General features: G+C 38.3%; 1 protein-coding gene across 1 annotated transcript; it reads left to right on the top strand.

Annotated features, from left to right (window-relative positions):
* Nucleotides 1-906: 906 nt before the first annotated feature.
* LOC139738497 (uncharacterized) lies at nt 907-7,475 on the top strand. Its single transcript, XM_071649123.1, has 8 exons — nt 907-965; nt 2,701-2,775; nt 3,300-3,398; nt 4,130-4,321; nt 5,178-5,462; nt 5,770-5,820; nt 6,436-6,570; nt 7,272-7,475. The coding sequence occupies exons 1-8, from the start codon at nt 924-926 to the stop codon at nt 7,473-7,475; spliced, it is 1,083 nt and encodes a 360-aa protein (XP_071505224.1). The 5' UTR covers nt 907-923.
* Nucleotides 7,476-15,088: the final 7,613 nt, after the last annotated feature.

Genomic DNA, 15,088 nt, shown 5'->3' with positions numbered 1-15,088 from the left:
TACATGATACACGGCTTATGAAATGCCCTCGATATGCGACGTAATACGATTCTTCAGCGTATCCCCATGTGTGCGGTAGGCGGATTATGTAGAAGTTAGCCGAGAATAATGTGTGCACTGTAGTTGCTGATAAGATTGCACAATTTTAAAATAAACAATAACTATCTTTAAGAGGTCAAATTAAAAATATATATATATTGATTTGTCAGTAAAAAATTATTTATCTAACTTGATTTCAAACAATGTAGAAATTGTGTTTTGAATTAAGTTATGATTTCGAAATCATTATTATCTACCATGTGTACCACTGAAATCCTTGTTCAGGAGATCGGCTAGTTTCCTTGGACTGGTGCCACTGACCAGTGTTGCCAGATGGTGATTTCGGGAACCAAAAAGGGTGAAATTTGGTGATTTTTGAAGTTGTTTGGTGACAAAATTTTAGCCTGGTAACCAAATCAAAATTTGGTGATTTTTGGTAACTTTTTGGTGATTTTTAGACCCATGAAAAATAATCACACTAATTGAAAAGGAAAATGCATTTTGCCCAAAGTTTTCCCCTTATTTCCTGCAGAAACATAACATGTGCCCCCCCCCCCCCCCCCCCCCTTTTTTTTTTTTGGTCACAGCGACACACACAAACACTCATAGTCAAATATCCATACACATCGTACACATTTTGCACTTAGTGTGTGTGACTACGGTGCGCCGAAAATTGCACCGAGACTGGCGCAGTGTTTGATAAAGGTTTATTGATATAATTTTGTCTTGAAATTGAAGCTTTACCTACGCTTTTCCAAATTTGGTGATTTTTGATGGCTTTTGGTGATTTTTTACAAGCCTTTTGGTGATTTTGCTCGGTTGGGACCTGGCAACGCTGCCACTGACCACCACTGTACAGTATACAGGAGAAGAACAACAATACGATGAGTGAACATGTTGGAGATGTTGTCTTTCGAGTCGATCAGGTAAATTGTATAGTAGATTTACATTCCCTACATTTAACCTACATTCTGTAGGTGGTGATGATGATGCCAAATTTCTCTTTGTCATGAAGAATGATATAATACTCATACTGTGAAAGGAGGCCTCCCCCCCCCCCCCCGTCCGATATTGTGTGGTGTCTAGTGATACCATAAAGCATGCACAGTTTACCAGCACTGCATGCACTACACTGCACTGCACTGCGTGCTCTTTATTACAGTGAATCACCTCCTGCCAGGTCCTTTACGAGACTGGGTCTAACAGTTACTAGTGGAGATCTTTAGGCTATCCAAATACAAGGCAGGGATTTGGGTAGCGGTAGGGGGCCAACACATTTTTGACCTTTAAAAATCCAAAGTTCAAATTCAAATGACTCTCTAATGTTTGTTAGACGGTTCTAGTCTCTAATTTAGTAATTAGATAAGCAAGCTGCCCATAGATAATCTTAGTTAAATTTAAATTTTACCATAGTTATAGTCCAAACTTTGACCGCCTGCTATATTGTGAACTGTAACATTTCGAGTAGCTCCTAGTGCTAGTGCCAGGCCAGGTGTACATGTAAATTTTGGCATAGGAGGTTGACCCTGCTGCTGCAGGTTTTTAAATATTTTTAGGTACCAGAAGAATTTAACTATAGTACACGGCCCTGTCACATGCAAAAGCATATGTATGGATAACCCCGGGGCGCTCCTTAACACAGTTAAATATCAACACTTCGCATTGGGGCTGGTTGCAGTTAACGTATGGACTATGGTTTCTACATGTAGCCGGTCATCGAATCTTGGACGGCGTTATGGTTGAATTATGGGCTGCTTGCTTTGGCCACTATTTGTGACCCACCACAACAAAAGGATCCTTACGTCACTGATGGCTGAGCTGAGAAAATTGAGCGTGAAGTCAAATCATCAAAATTGGTCAAAACAATCATTTTTTTTGGGGGGGGGGGCATAATGTTGTAGTCTAATGTACATCATCTGTCATCTACCAAAATTTCGAAGCTAGATGATCACAGGAAAGGCAAGAAATTAGCGATTTTCTGGGCCACTATTTTCTGACTTTCAGTGGAACAGAAACATGTCCTAAGATATGGATTTAGCGCCGCAGATTGACTCCGCCCCTAGCAACGGGGAGTGATCTTTATTGGTCAGTGCGTGGCATCCTGGTTACTGATTGGTTGTGCGTAGACCGCTGGCACTAAGCTTGAATGAACATCGCAGAGGGTACTACTGTACATGTATGAGCAGACCTTCTGTTGTCAAGAGATGAAAACTGTCTTACCTTTCCTTGATCATGATTGCGTCGGAAAGAAAACTTTGAACGCGTTTTTCTTGAAACGTTGATTTCTTAGACCACTCGACATGGTCTCATAAAATCACCAACATCTCCACAACTGAGTAATTTTATGAGTCATGTTAAATATGAAAATAAAGCGGAAGAATAGGGGAATAATGTCATGTCATTTTCAGAAAATCATCCTCCCGACTTTCGGATCCTTGTGTTGTAGCAGGTCACATTTGCTAGTCAAGTCTCATTTGTGATACAACTGTGCTTCGATTAATAGCTTTTGAAAAATCAGACCATGTAGCATTCAACAATGCAGAGAAGCTCACTCACACCAATGATAGTGAACAATAGCCATATTATTCCCTACATTTTGTATCTCTAATAAATGGGGGGTGCTGTGAGATAAGTAATGCATTGCATTGTTCATTCACACAGAGTGATAATGACTCAGACATCTGGGATGATTCAGCCCTCATCAAGGCTTATGACAAAGCCATCAGCTCAGTGAAGGTGAGATTTTTCCTTTGCCCTATAGATACATGTACTATTATGTGTAGGCTTACCAGTCTCATCATAAGATTTGTAGTGACATACATTTTGTACTTTATCAATAATGTGATGATACTACTTTGTCAATAATGTGATGATACTACTTTTAAATCAATAATGTGATGATACTACTTTATCAATAATGTGATGATACTACTTTATCAATAAGATAATGCCACTTGCTTTGTTTTATCTTCTTATCCTCTTTAGTTTTTATCTTCTGTCTCCAATGATGATGATGATGATTATTTGTAGGTTGTACATGTTGTGATAATGGCAGCTAAATAATGGGACTTACCATTATTACAAATATTGATTGTAAATGAGAGTATAACTGTGGTGCTGATACTTTGCTTGATACCTTCTGTATTGAACTGAAATTATTTTTGATATGCTTTTGAGATTTGGCATGTATACTTCACATAAGCACCTTACAGGACATTGCAGTTTACTCCTACAAATTTCTGACCTACTGTACACTACAGAATATGACCAAAAACAGCAATGGAGAAAAGCAGAACAAACAGCCTAAGAAGACCAAGAGAGGTGGAAAGAAAAAGAACAAGAAGACTCCAACGCAGTCCGTAAGTATGGGTAGTGAATTGTGATGACTTAGTCATGAAATGGATGTGTTATTTCTCTGTAAACCCAGAAGTCAAATATTGCCTAATTCATTGCATTTCCCTCAGTCCCATTAAGATCAACTTGAGTGGAGTTGGCAGTAGATTATCTGAAAGTGCCCTAGGACAAGGTAGTATAGGAATCCAGCACAGTTATTGAAAATTTATTCAATTTAAGACATCTTGATGTTACACGGTATGATATTTTAAAAATATGAACCTCATGTATATGAAACCTTTGTTGTGTGAACTACAACCTTTGCTATGGACAACAAAAACATTCTTATGAGTGTCACAATTCATAAGAGATAATAGGCATGTAATGATTTCTGTTCGTTGCAATAGTGGCCTTGTCTAAAGTATGACAAAAGTATGGCTTTTATAGGGTATTCACTTCTAGAAAATGACAATTCTAGATACTGTATACGCCGAATATTTCGTGAGGTTTTTATTTTCGTGAATTTTGCGAGTCGGGTGCTATTCATGAAATTAAAGACACGTGAAAATATTGACTCTGATCCCCGATGTGAATGTTACGTATGCGTGTACATTTCTCTGTTCAGTATAGGACTCCACGATCGCGAATTTAACCACTTGTGGAATCGTCAGGAATTCCCGATTCGCGAAAATGTAGACTCGCGAAATGTATGGCATATACAGTAAATAATCGTTCATGTTTCCCTGTCCTGGGATAGAAATGGAGAGTCGGCGACCGCTGCCGGGCAGTCTTCACCGAGGATGACCAGATCTACAGCGCTGTCATCCGGAACATTAACTCGAAGGGGCATTCATGCCGCATTCGGTATGTCGGTTATGGCAATGAGGAGGACAAGAGACTGTCAGAGATCTTCAGTGAATCAGAGGTGGAGGCCAGTGCTGACCTTGAGGTGAAGTTTCTGGGGTTATTTCAGATTGGGGAGGAGGGAAAGAGTATCAGTGGTCTTGTGCACTGTCTGAGTACTGAAAATGTGTTGTGGGTACCAGCTGCCAGTCTAGATTCGTAGACAGAGATCAGTATGTACTGGCATGTACAATAGCACTCATCCTTACATTGGAAAAAATATTTGTTAGATTTTGGCTTTTTGTTTTTTTATATTTATTGTAGGAAGGTAATCAAATTCTTTTATGAAAGGTCAACATAGTTTTCAGCTGTTGTCTTTTGTTTGTGTGTGTTTTAGTCCATCAGAAAAAAAGCCTTGAGACAGTTTGTCAAGGCAAAAACTTAAACTTTGAATACTTTCCGTTTTCAAAACCATCATTGCATGCTTGCTTTAAAAAGGATATTGTACTAAGAGAATTGAAAAAATGAAGAATCAGTGTTGTTTTAGTTGTCTCTCTTAAAAATAATGACAATACAAACCTAGAATGTAGATAACCAATTAATGTTCCACATGCTCTTTACAATTACCTATTTTACACACAAAGAAAGAATTAACAAATCATATTTTGATATGCTGTTTTGAAGATAATTCATATTCATGTACATGTGAGAAAATAGAATGAAAACTTGTGTGTGTGTGTGTGTGTGTGTGTGTGTGTGTGTGTGTGTATATAATACCTAGCATTGATTTTACATCAATTGCTGTAGGCCCCCATGTAAAAAAAGAAAGAAAAAAAAATTGTATACACCTACTACCTACTGTGTAAAAATAGCATTCTGCAGGTCATAGGTCACTCCAGTACAAAAAGTCAGCTTTTATATTTCTTATCTTATAAATGTTTTGTTGGCTTACTTCCTGACAGAATGGTTTTGATTCCATGGAGTGGACCGACCACAGTCAGAGCCCCATGCACCCTGCCAGTGGCGTGGGCCCCCGGAAGCGCACTCATCATCCCCTGCCTCCTCGTCACGCCCACCCCTATGCCCCACATCCGCCCCCTCCGGGACCACCTCCCCACCCACACATACCGGGAGCCATGCCTTATGGGTCATGGTATCCTCCCCCTCCAACACCACCACCACCACCACTGATGTCATCCGTCATGACACCTCTGCCGTTTGCTCCCTGGGGATCACCAAATCCTCATGTGAGTTCTGATTTTTCATTGTTCTTTCTTGTAGAAGGGGCATTGCCAAATTGTGTTGATTGTGAAGTTGTGCGGTTATCATTTGTCTCCTGCTGCTAGTATGCCAGTCTTACATGAGAATATGCAGAGATATCTAGTATGCAAGACCAGTAGCCAGCTTCTCAAAGTCAGGAGTCATGTATGATCCAACTCATAGCACTATTTCTTGATTATCCACAAAATGAGACTTGCAATAGCCAAGTTTTGAACGTGATGGGTTTTGATGGGTTTATGCAGTTTTCATTCACAATTAACATCACATTTTCAGATGATTCCAACATGGGGAGGCACACCAACAACACCAGGACAGACACAACCTGTAAGTAGTAACTTCTATATATTTACTCTCACCTTTACAAATCTTTTGCTAACCTCACTTTGGTCAACAGCTGAGAAACCACAGAAAAAGTTGTTTTGACCAGAATGCAAGTGTGGACATGCACGCAAGTTTAATGAAAATTGGAAGTGTGTAAAGCAAATAAAAGCTTTTGTGTTTTTCTTGTTGTTGTTGGTCCATTCCATCAAGTTTGTATTCCTGATGTTTTAGCTTTTTTTTTTCTATTTTTCCAATAAAATATAAAGGCAATTTTGCAATGAGGTGACACAAAATGCATTCTTATCATTACCTAGATATGCCACTTTATATTGTGAGAGATAGTGTAAAATTAGCATCATGAGATCATTATTATTGTGGAGTAAGCATGGTGCCTTGCAGGGGTCGCACTTAACTTTTTTTTTAACTAGCCAGACGGACTACTTAGAATCAATTTTGACACTGAAGCAATATTTTGGCTAGCCAGACGGACCAGTTACTTCAGAATTTTATGATTTTTAGCGAGTCCGACATGATTTTGGGTGGCCAATGGCCAGCGGACCATCGCCAATTTCGAACCCTGCCTTGTATTATCTCATCTTTGTGCTTGCGCTGGAGTAGCGGGTACCTCCACTCCCCCCTGATGAACCCCCACATCCACCCCTACCTGAAGATGTGGACAGTATGGACAAAGAGGCACTCCATTCTATGCTGATGGCTTGGTATATGAGTGGCTACCACACTGGCTTCTACCAGGTATGTCTGCTAGTGTTTGTGGCCATTATCATGCCTCTTTTTTTCTTCCATTTTTTTTCTCACTGTCTGTGGTGGAAAATTGTAGTTGCCTTCAGTTTTCTCTGCTTTATACACGAGTATGTACATGGTTATGCTCTCTGTCTATCTTCTGATATCTTGGTACCATGGAGAACATTATGACGAACCCAGTAGTTGATTGAGGGTAAAGGCAGTACATGTATGTCTAGAGAGATTAGACTGAGCTAAATGTCTGATATGTGGGAGTACACCTACATAACTTAACCCTGTTCTAACTGGGCTATTTGAGATCTGAAGGGGGGGGGGGGGTCAAATTGACCCCCCCCCCCCCCCTTCAGATCTCGGCCGCCGATGGCACTATCGCCGCAGGAGAGGAGTAAGGTGCCTGTATAATTTATGGAGAGTGCTCGCACATCTGTGATAAGACCATGTATAAACTTTGAGGGTTTCTTTTATAGGGACTTGATCAAAATCAGGATCGTGATTTGAGATTCAAAACATGGAAGTATGTAGTGTGTAAGCAAGTCTGTTTCTGTACACAGTACAGAGTGTTACAAAATGATTGAATAGGGCCCTGCACTTGACGTGCAACTTTCACAGACTAATGGAAGTTACTAAGATATTTGTTTTTGTCCAGTGCTCAAAAGTCCTAATAAGCTGTCCTCTGACTGACCTCCGTGCAGGGTCTGAAGAGTGCAAAGTCCAGCAACAAGTCATCGCCAAGACCGGACGCCAGCACCGTGCCAACACCAGCCCAGAGCAGGGAGAAGAAGGGCCAGACAAAACCAGAGGAAGAGAGAGGCAAACCTCCCGACACTGAAGAGAACAAGTCAAGAACTTGTGAAAGTACTCCGGCTGATGGGGAAGATACGGAAACAGACAGTTAAAGGACAATACCCTGATGGTCCTGGACTTATCTTTTTTATCTTTATTTTTCTACAAGTTTTTCGGAATAAGAGAAACAAAAAATAGCAAATACATGCAGCCATGAAATATTGAAATACATCAGGGAGAATGCTGTCTCATTTATTTATTTGTTGTTGTTGCTTAACATGTTTTCTTCTGTTGACATTTTGTGCTTGCCTAGACAGTCTGTCTGAAGAATGAACATCTCCATTTTCTGTGTCATGGAAAGTTGTTATTTTGTATTTTCTGAAGAAAGAAGAATAGCATCAAGTTTAAACAGGGTCAGTGATATCACTGTACTGTGGGTACATGTATATATATACATACACTAAATAGGTGACACAAGGCCTGTACAGTTGTACTTAAATCTAGCCATCAACCATTTGAACCTTGTTGAGAGTGAATTTCAGACCTGTTAAAAGTTTGTCTGATAAGATAGAGTAAAACTTTATAATAGTGAAAATTTGATCAAATTTGATGAAATTGAGAAGTTTTCCTTATTTTCAGCAATCACTTCTTGAAGAGTCATAGATATACAAAATGAGTGAGCTGATGATGTCATCCCCTCACAACTTGCCATATAGTTTGTGCACAAAATCTGGAAATGCCTATTTTTTTGTTCAAATGCATTTATGTCTCAGTCTCCTATCCTAATATATCTAACTGATCATTATTCCGAAGTATTTCAGCTAGAAGTAATGTTTTAGAGTATAATAGCAGAAAAATATAGTTTTAGTCAATTTCTTGTGTGTATTCAATGGCAAATTGTGAGGTGATGACATCTTTAGCTTACTCATATGCATATTCATATCAACTGTTTGAGAGCTGTTGTGCAAAAATTAGTGGAACTTCACAGTTTTGTAACTTCCCTAATTTTTATCCAATTTGGATCAAATTTTCACTGGTGTGCTTATGAAATTTTACCTTTTCTTTACAGACTAACTTTAAAGTGGTGTGGAATTTCCATTTTAGGCCTTCATCCCAGTACGTAGCATCTTCAGTGTGTGTGACAGATACTACATGTCTGGCACACATGCACTGGGAGGGCACGTGAGAGTTGGAAATCAATGTGTTTTAGCTGCATGAATGTTCTCATATCACCTTAACACTGTCTATGCATGTGTCACAAATTGTTTATATTTTTACCTGCCTTATGTTGCAACGACGGTTTCACGGCTATCTGGATCCGGCAACATCAAAAGCTGTGTATAACTTTGTGTGCCCTTGTATTGCAAAACCATCCAAAGCGTCAGGAATTTTAGATATAAGAAAAAATCCAAATGAGGAGATTCTCAGCTTTGATATGATACATGAATGATCAAAAGTTATTGTTCCAAACTTGCTCAATTGAATTATAAAAAGTCCAGGCAGAAGACTCGATCCCTCTGAAAACTAGGGCTATGAAGTTATGGGTATACAATCAAATTTGCCAAAGTTGAATAACGCATAAGTTAAAGATCTTTTCAAGTCATCTTTATATTCTGTTGTTTTTAATTCCTTATAAGTTGAATTTTCTCTGAGTTGAGACTATTTCTTTAGTCCAAATAGATTCGACTTAGGCAAGGTTGTCTGTATCAAAATGAATACATTGATGATAATGAATAAGGATTTATTCAAATAAATTGATAATTGTGAAATACTTTTGTTCAAATTTCAATCATTGCATTTGTCGGTGTTTATATTTTTGGAAATTGAGTTTGAACTTTATTTGCTTGAATGCAGAAATAAATCAAACCAAACAAACAAACAAACAGATACAATAACTCACCGTTCACTGTGTTTGGAACAATAACATGGTGAAATCGTACAGAGGCAACCACCATGAATGGATTAGGATGTACCAGATTGACCTTTGTAACGTGACAACACTCTGTCACCAAATATGCCAAAGTATCACTCTTTCAGTGAGTTTAGAATTTCTGAAGGGTTTTCAATCGTTCTTTCTGCATGGTTCATTTCAGGAAAATGGAGAAAACCAACTTGAGACAAGGAGGTATATATGGGTTTTAAAAAAGAAACAATTGTAAAATAGGTAACTGTACTAATTTTACACTTCTAAACTTAACATCTATGTAAATACAATGTACCTGTTAAAGGTATGGTATAGTTTTGGTTGAGACCTAATTTCAGGTTTCTAACATTTTTGGTGAGATAATGAGAAACCTTTTATGAAATATGAAAGAGCATGTAATTCCATGAGGAATTCAACGTTTATTTGATGAAAATTGGTTTTGAAATGGCTGAGATATCCAAAACAGCGATTCTAATAAATTGTGGGACCCACATTTTATTACAATTGCTTTGTTTTACTTTGTTTTTGGATGTTTCAGTCATTCCAAATCCGATTTTCATCAAATAAACCTTGAATTCCACTTCAAATGGTATGCTCTGTACTATTTCAAGTGTTTTCTTGGTACATGTATCTCACAAAAAGTTAAAAAATTGAAACATTTGGGTAGCTTAGAGACTTCATTCAACAGTTAACTTGTAATCTCAGTTGGTTCAATTTTTGAGCAAAACTTCAGACTTATGACTACAACATACTACAATGTACCCCCCCCCCCCAAAAAAAAAAAATGAGATATCAAATTTTCAAATGTTGAAGCCTGGAAATTTTGTACATTTGAGCAATTAAAACACGATTTCCGAAGAAACTACATTTGTATATAAATAAAAGTTTACCACTTCTTCATCCAAATCACCTTCACATTTCCTATTCCGCTGTAGAAATTTTATGCGGGGAATGTAGCGACCAGTCACGCGCTCCCAAATGTTGTAGCTTGCTCTAGAGAGACACGTGACGCTGCAGCCCTATGAATTCATATTAAAGCTAGCTAGGTGTGTGGGAAGTGTAGCACCTGGCGCCTCTGTGCCCAGGATTTCTAATGATTAATGTTGTCACGCGTCACTCAGCATTGTTCGGTGGTGATGATGAGGCGCGTTTTCCAACCCCCTCCGAAAATGCGATCTCGTCGGTGTTTGCGCTCTGTTGCATGAAAGACTCTTGTGCTACCGTTCGTCACGCGTGATAAATTAATGTATTTTGGTGCATGGATATGTTCTTTAAATTATGAAAATGGTTTTTGATTGATGGATTGAAAACATGAGTGTTGAACCATTTCGTGAAGCACAAAAGCACAAAAAGAGCCATTACTGTGGCGGCAGCTAGGCGAGTTTCATTCAGCTGAAAGCCCTGAAAGTTGTTGCTATGCCAACGATCACAATTATGTTCACCTATGCTACAATTTGACGTTTGCAAATGTCTTTTTGAAAGGGGGCCTCAAAGAAGTTCGCTCAGATGTTCAGCTCAAACTCTTTTATAGTAGGCCTATTAACATTTAGTTTGAGTGATACAGGCCGAGTAAATGGTAGAATACGTCTAATTAGATAAGCTCTCTGCCTAGATTATTACAGAGTGTTCATCAAGTCAAATTGTTGTCGTGGTTGCCAGTGTGATGGATTCACAATTCCATTAACAATGCATTTACTTTAAATATCTAGAATTTCTCTCTTTAAGTCAACTCATTTCAATTATGACATTTTAAGTCATCTACCAGTGTGCTATTTGTTATGTTGTCGCAGATTTCTCTTCCCTGTTAAAACGAATTGCTGTCATATTTCACTGATGGATGCTGTCTTTACTGTCTTGTAAAAAGAGGACAGAGGTTTTATTTCATCGCCAAAGAATTTATGCGACAATGTTTAATTATGTAATTCATTCTTTATGAGGAGAAATGGAGGTATTGCAAAATACACATAAATTACGAATATTTCCCTAGGATAATATCTTCCTGGATGTGTATTTTTCAGTGACTTCAAGAAATTATTAGAGGCAGGAGTGAATAAATTATGTTGCAATCAGCGAGGTTCACACAGACAGCATTTTCCCTGTTGTTTCTTTGTCTTTTTCTTCTTGCCTTTCCGTGTGTCTATCTTTCACTCCGTTTTTGGCTAGCTTATAGCGATACACTGAAATATGAAACCGCCAAAAGTTGGATAAAATGCCGATCAAAGTATGGTTTTACTGTTATGATCATCTTGTGAAGCGTAATGTTTCAAAACGAACGTGTTTTGTTTTGTTTTTGTTTTGTTTTGACATTGAGATGCATGTGTATCCACATCATAGAGAGACGAAATAGATTTTCATCGCAGCATTTTGAATTGTTAATGCAATGCAATGTCGTTTTCGTTTTTTTGAAGTACAGAGGCCGCGTATTTGATTCATTGTGCTCTTACATTTGACATCGACTCGCTCAAATCTCAATGCAAAATGTGAGATTGATTAAAGTTTACATGGTAACTTGTTTCGTAAGACAGAGACAGATCAGTGTCTGTATCTTTGAATTGTATGATGTACCGTGTAAGATCAGAGACCAAAACTGGTCATTGTCAGGAACCTCATGTTGTGAAATATATTGTATTTTTTTTAACAAAGCGATGTCCGTTTCTCGCTTTTCAAAATATTGACTTACAGATTATTTTAAAACAGCATGATTTTGTTTGGCGTAATTATATGGAATTCATAATCACTGAATCAGAATAGATTGATGAAAGCAAGCTATTCTCAAGATTAGAATTTCGTTGTGATATGAAAATTGCGATACATATACGGTACTATAAACAAAGTCGGACTACTGGAGTAAACGGGGCTCGACAGCCGTGACAGACATTGGTACCGAATGTTTTCTGTGGTTCAAAACTCTGTAGTTACATACAAATCCGTTATTGTCCTTTCCGATATCAAACAAAATTGTGCTTTTGTGACTTCAAATCGCAGGTTTTGATTCTTTACAATAATTATATAAGAAAGTGTCATATCTCAAAAAGCAGAATGTGTTCATTCGATGTTAACACACACACACAAACAAACAATATGTACGTTACACTCAGACGCAGAGAAGCAGTTACCAATAATGCCGAATCTTCAAGAATACCGGCGGTTCTTTTATGCTCTGTTTCTGGTGATAGTCATGTTGGTGGTGGTGGTGGTGGTGTGGTGGTGATGGTGATGGGTTGTTTGTATGTGTGTGTGTGTGTGTGTGTGTGTGTGTGTGTGTGTGTGTGTGTGTGTGTGTGTATGTGTGTGTGTGTGTGTGTGTGTGCGTGTGATTTGAATATAAAAGATAAAAAGTGATAATGAAAGGTGATGCAAAATCTTTAGACTTTACAGTCCTACTCGAACAGTAAAAAAAAAAAAACAACTTCATATGATAAGCAAATAGATTGGCCAGTTCTAAACGTGATTTTCTCTCAAACCTTTTACCTTTTTACCTTCTTTTGGAAGTGGTTTTCATCATGCTGTGTAAGCATAATTGATCTTTCATCAAGGCAAATTTCAAAAGGTTAACACTCTTTAACCCAGATCCTTTTGCAGTCAAGTTCTAAGTTCTTCATTTTGCTTTAATCATTTCCTTTTCTTTGTTTCCTATCTTTTATTCTCTTTCTTCATGCTTGTCTTCTTTTCTCCTTATTCTACTTCTTCCTCTTTAATTCTTCCTCTTTTGACCGAAAGATCGGTCTGTATCTGGGTCGTTTGGGGATATGTTCCGCGGAGACTGCGTCTGGCTTCACGGATCCCCTCTACGGAGGAGAGCCGATAAAGTTTAAAAAAAAATGATAAAAGACTCCCCCGGACAGACTGATTTTTATGCCTCCGCCACGAAGTGGTGCCGGAGGCATTATGTTTTCATGTTGTCCGTCCGTCCGTACGTCCGTACGTCCGTCCGCATTCGTTTACGCGATAACTTGAGTAATATTGATTGGAATTTTACCAAACTTGGTCCAAGTATAAAGTATGATGGGGTATGATTAAAGTATGATTAGATTTTGGGTGAAACGGCCAAAGGTCAAAGGTCATAGGTCAAGGTCAAATCATGAAATTGTATCCGTTTACGCGATAAGTCAAGACTGGATCAATCATATTTCACCAAACTTTGTCCGAGGATGATGTATGATGGGACAATTACTTGATTAATTTTTTAGTAAAATCGGACAGAGGTCAAAGGTCAAAGCTCAAGGTCAAATCCTAAAATTTATCTGTTTATGTGATAACTCAAAACTGGATGAAGTAGCTTTCACCATACTTGGTCCAAGGATGATGTATGATGGGACAATTAGTTGAGTAGATTTTAGTGACATTGGTCAGAGGTCAAAGGTCAAAAGGTCAAGGTCAAATGCTAAAAATGTTGCTATTTCCTCATATTCATGCAATGCCAGAAGATATTTTCTTGAAACTTAGTGTAGACATGTACTACCGCCTAGAGATTCTCCAGAGAGAGTTCCATGTCATAAGGTCAAAGGTCAAAAGGTCAAAGGTCAGGTGAAAATGTTACAATTTCACTTTTCTCGCATATGGTTCAATGTATCTTCATGGAACTTGCTACATACGATACGCATGTACTGACTGGCAGGGATTATCTAGGGAATTTAGGGGTCATGAGTCAATAGTCAGGGGTCAAAGTTCAAGGTCAGCTCCTCAAAATTTTACTTTTTCCCTCATATACTAGTACAATGTATATAGATGCAATGCTTGCATTATTATTTTTAAAACTTAATATATACATGTATTACCTAATGGAGATTCTCTTTGAAATTTTTAGTCAGAAGGTCAAAGGTCATATGTTAAGGGTGAAAGGCCAGGTTTAAATGCAACCAAAAAAAAATCTATTTCATACTGTAATTACACTCTTTCTTCGTACCTTGAAAATTACTCAAGGGTCGGTCAGGAGTCAAGTAAAAATCCTCAATTCCCCAAATACTTGTACCTGCACTCTTAGACAATTATAGCAAAACCTAGTTCAAGGAAAGTGAACATTCAAGATATTTCTGACAAACCTGTCATTTCACTATTTTGCCAGTTATGTGAAACTGTCATCACACATTGTGAAGACATTGTACTATACACCTATTGGGAGAGTCATGCATTATGGCGGAGGCATCAGTCGCCATAGCGACATTTCTAGTTCTGTCTACTTCCTCTTCTACTTCTTCATAGCAACAGTAGATTATGCATATCGTCTCCGTCATGGGCATCCTTGATGGTTAGTATATTTTCAAGCATGTGTGATGTTCTGATGAACATTCATGAGCCGACACTCAAAATGCCATACATATGTAGCTCCTGCTCGAAGGGGGAGGGGGGGGGGGGGGGGGGGGAGGGGATTTCCAGATGAAATTCATCAGTGCCAAATTTGGCCGAATCACAGAGCTACAGTGCACTCCCGTTATAACGAAGTCCTTAGAACAGAAAAGTACATAGATATGATTATGAAGATGGTATATTTTGGGACCGGATTTTTTTTTTCGTTTTAAAGAGAATTTTGTTATAACCGTAATCGTTATAATTTGGGTGTAGTGTAAAACATTTCCAATCACGTGCCAAAAGATCGAGATGTCGACTTATAAATGCATGTACTGTCGTATGGTGGTTTTTTAAATGACGTGCATGTAACGGAGCAAAATGTAAGCTTGTCTTGATTTTATAATGAGACTGCGTGTTTACGTTAGTAAACACAGGGGGCCCTCATCCCAAAGCTTTTGCACGTGATGTGTGTGACACGTGCGGGTTCGCCATATAACAATAAAGAATTCGCTG

The sequence above is a fragment of the Diadema antillarum genome, unplaced genomic scaffold (genome assembly GCF_040938485.1).
Source record: "Diadema antillarum isolate AM-2024a unplaced genomic scaffold, OU_Dant_1.0 seq00000746_RagTag, whole genome shotgun sequence".
In the NCBI taxonomy this organism is placed as follows: Eukaryota; Metazoa; Echinodermata; class Echinoidea; order Diadematoida; family Diadematidae; genus Diadema; species Diadema antillarum.
The sequence above is the reverse complement of the archived record's forward strand: the minus strand, read 5'-3'. Positions and strand labels throughout refer to the sequence as shown.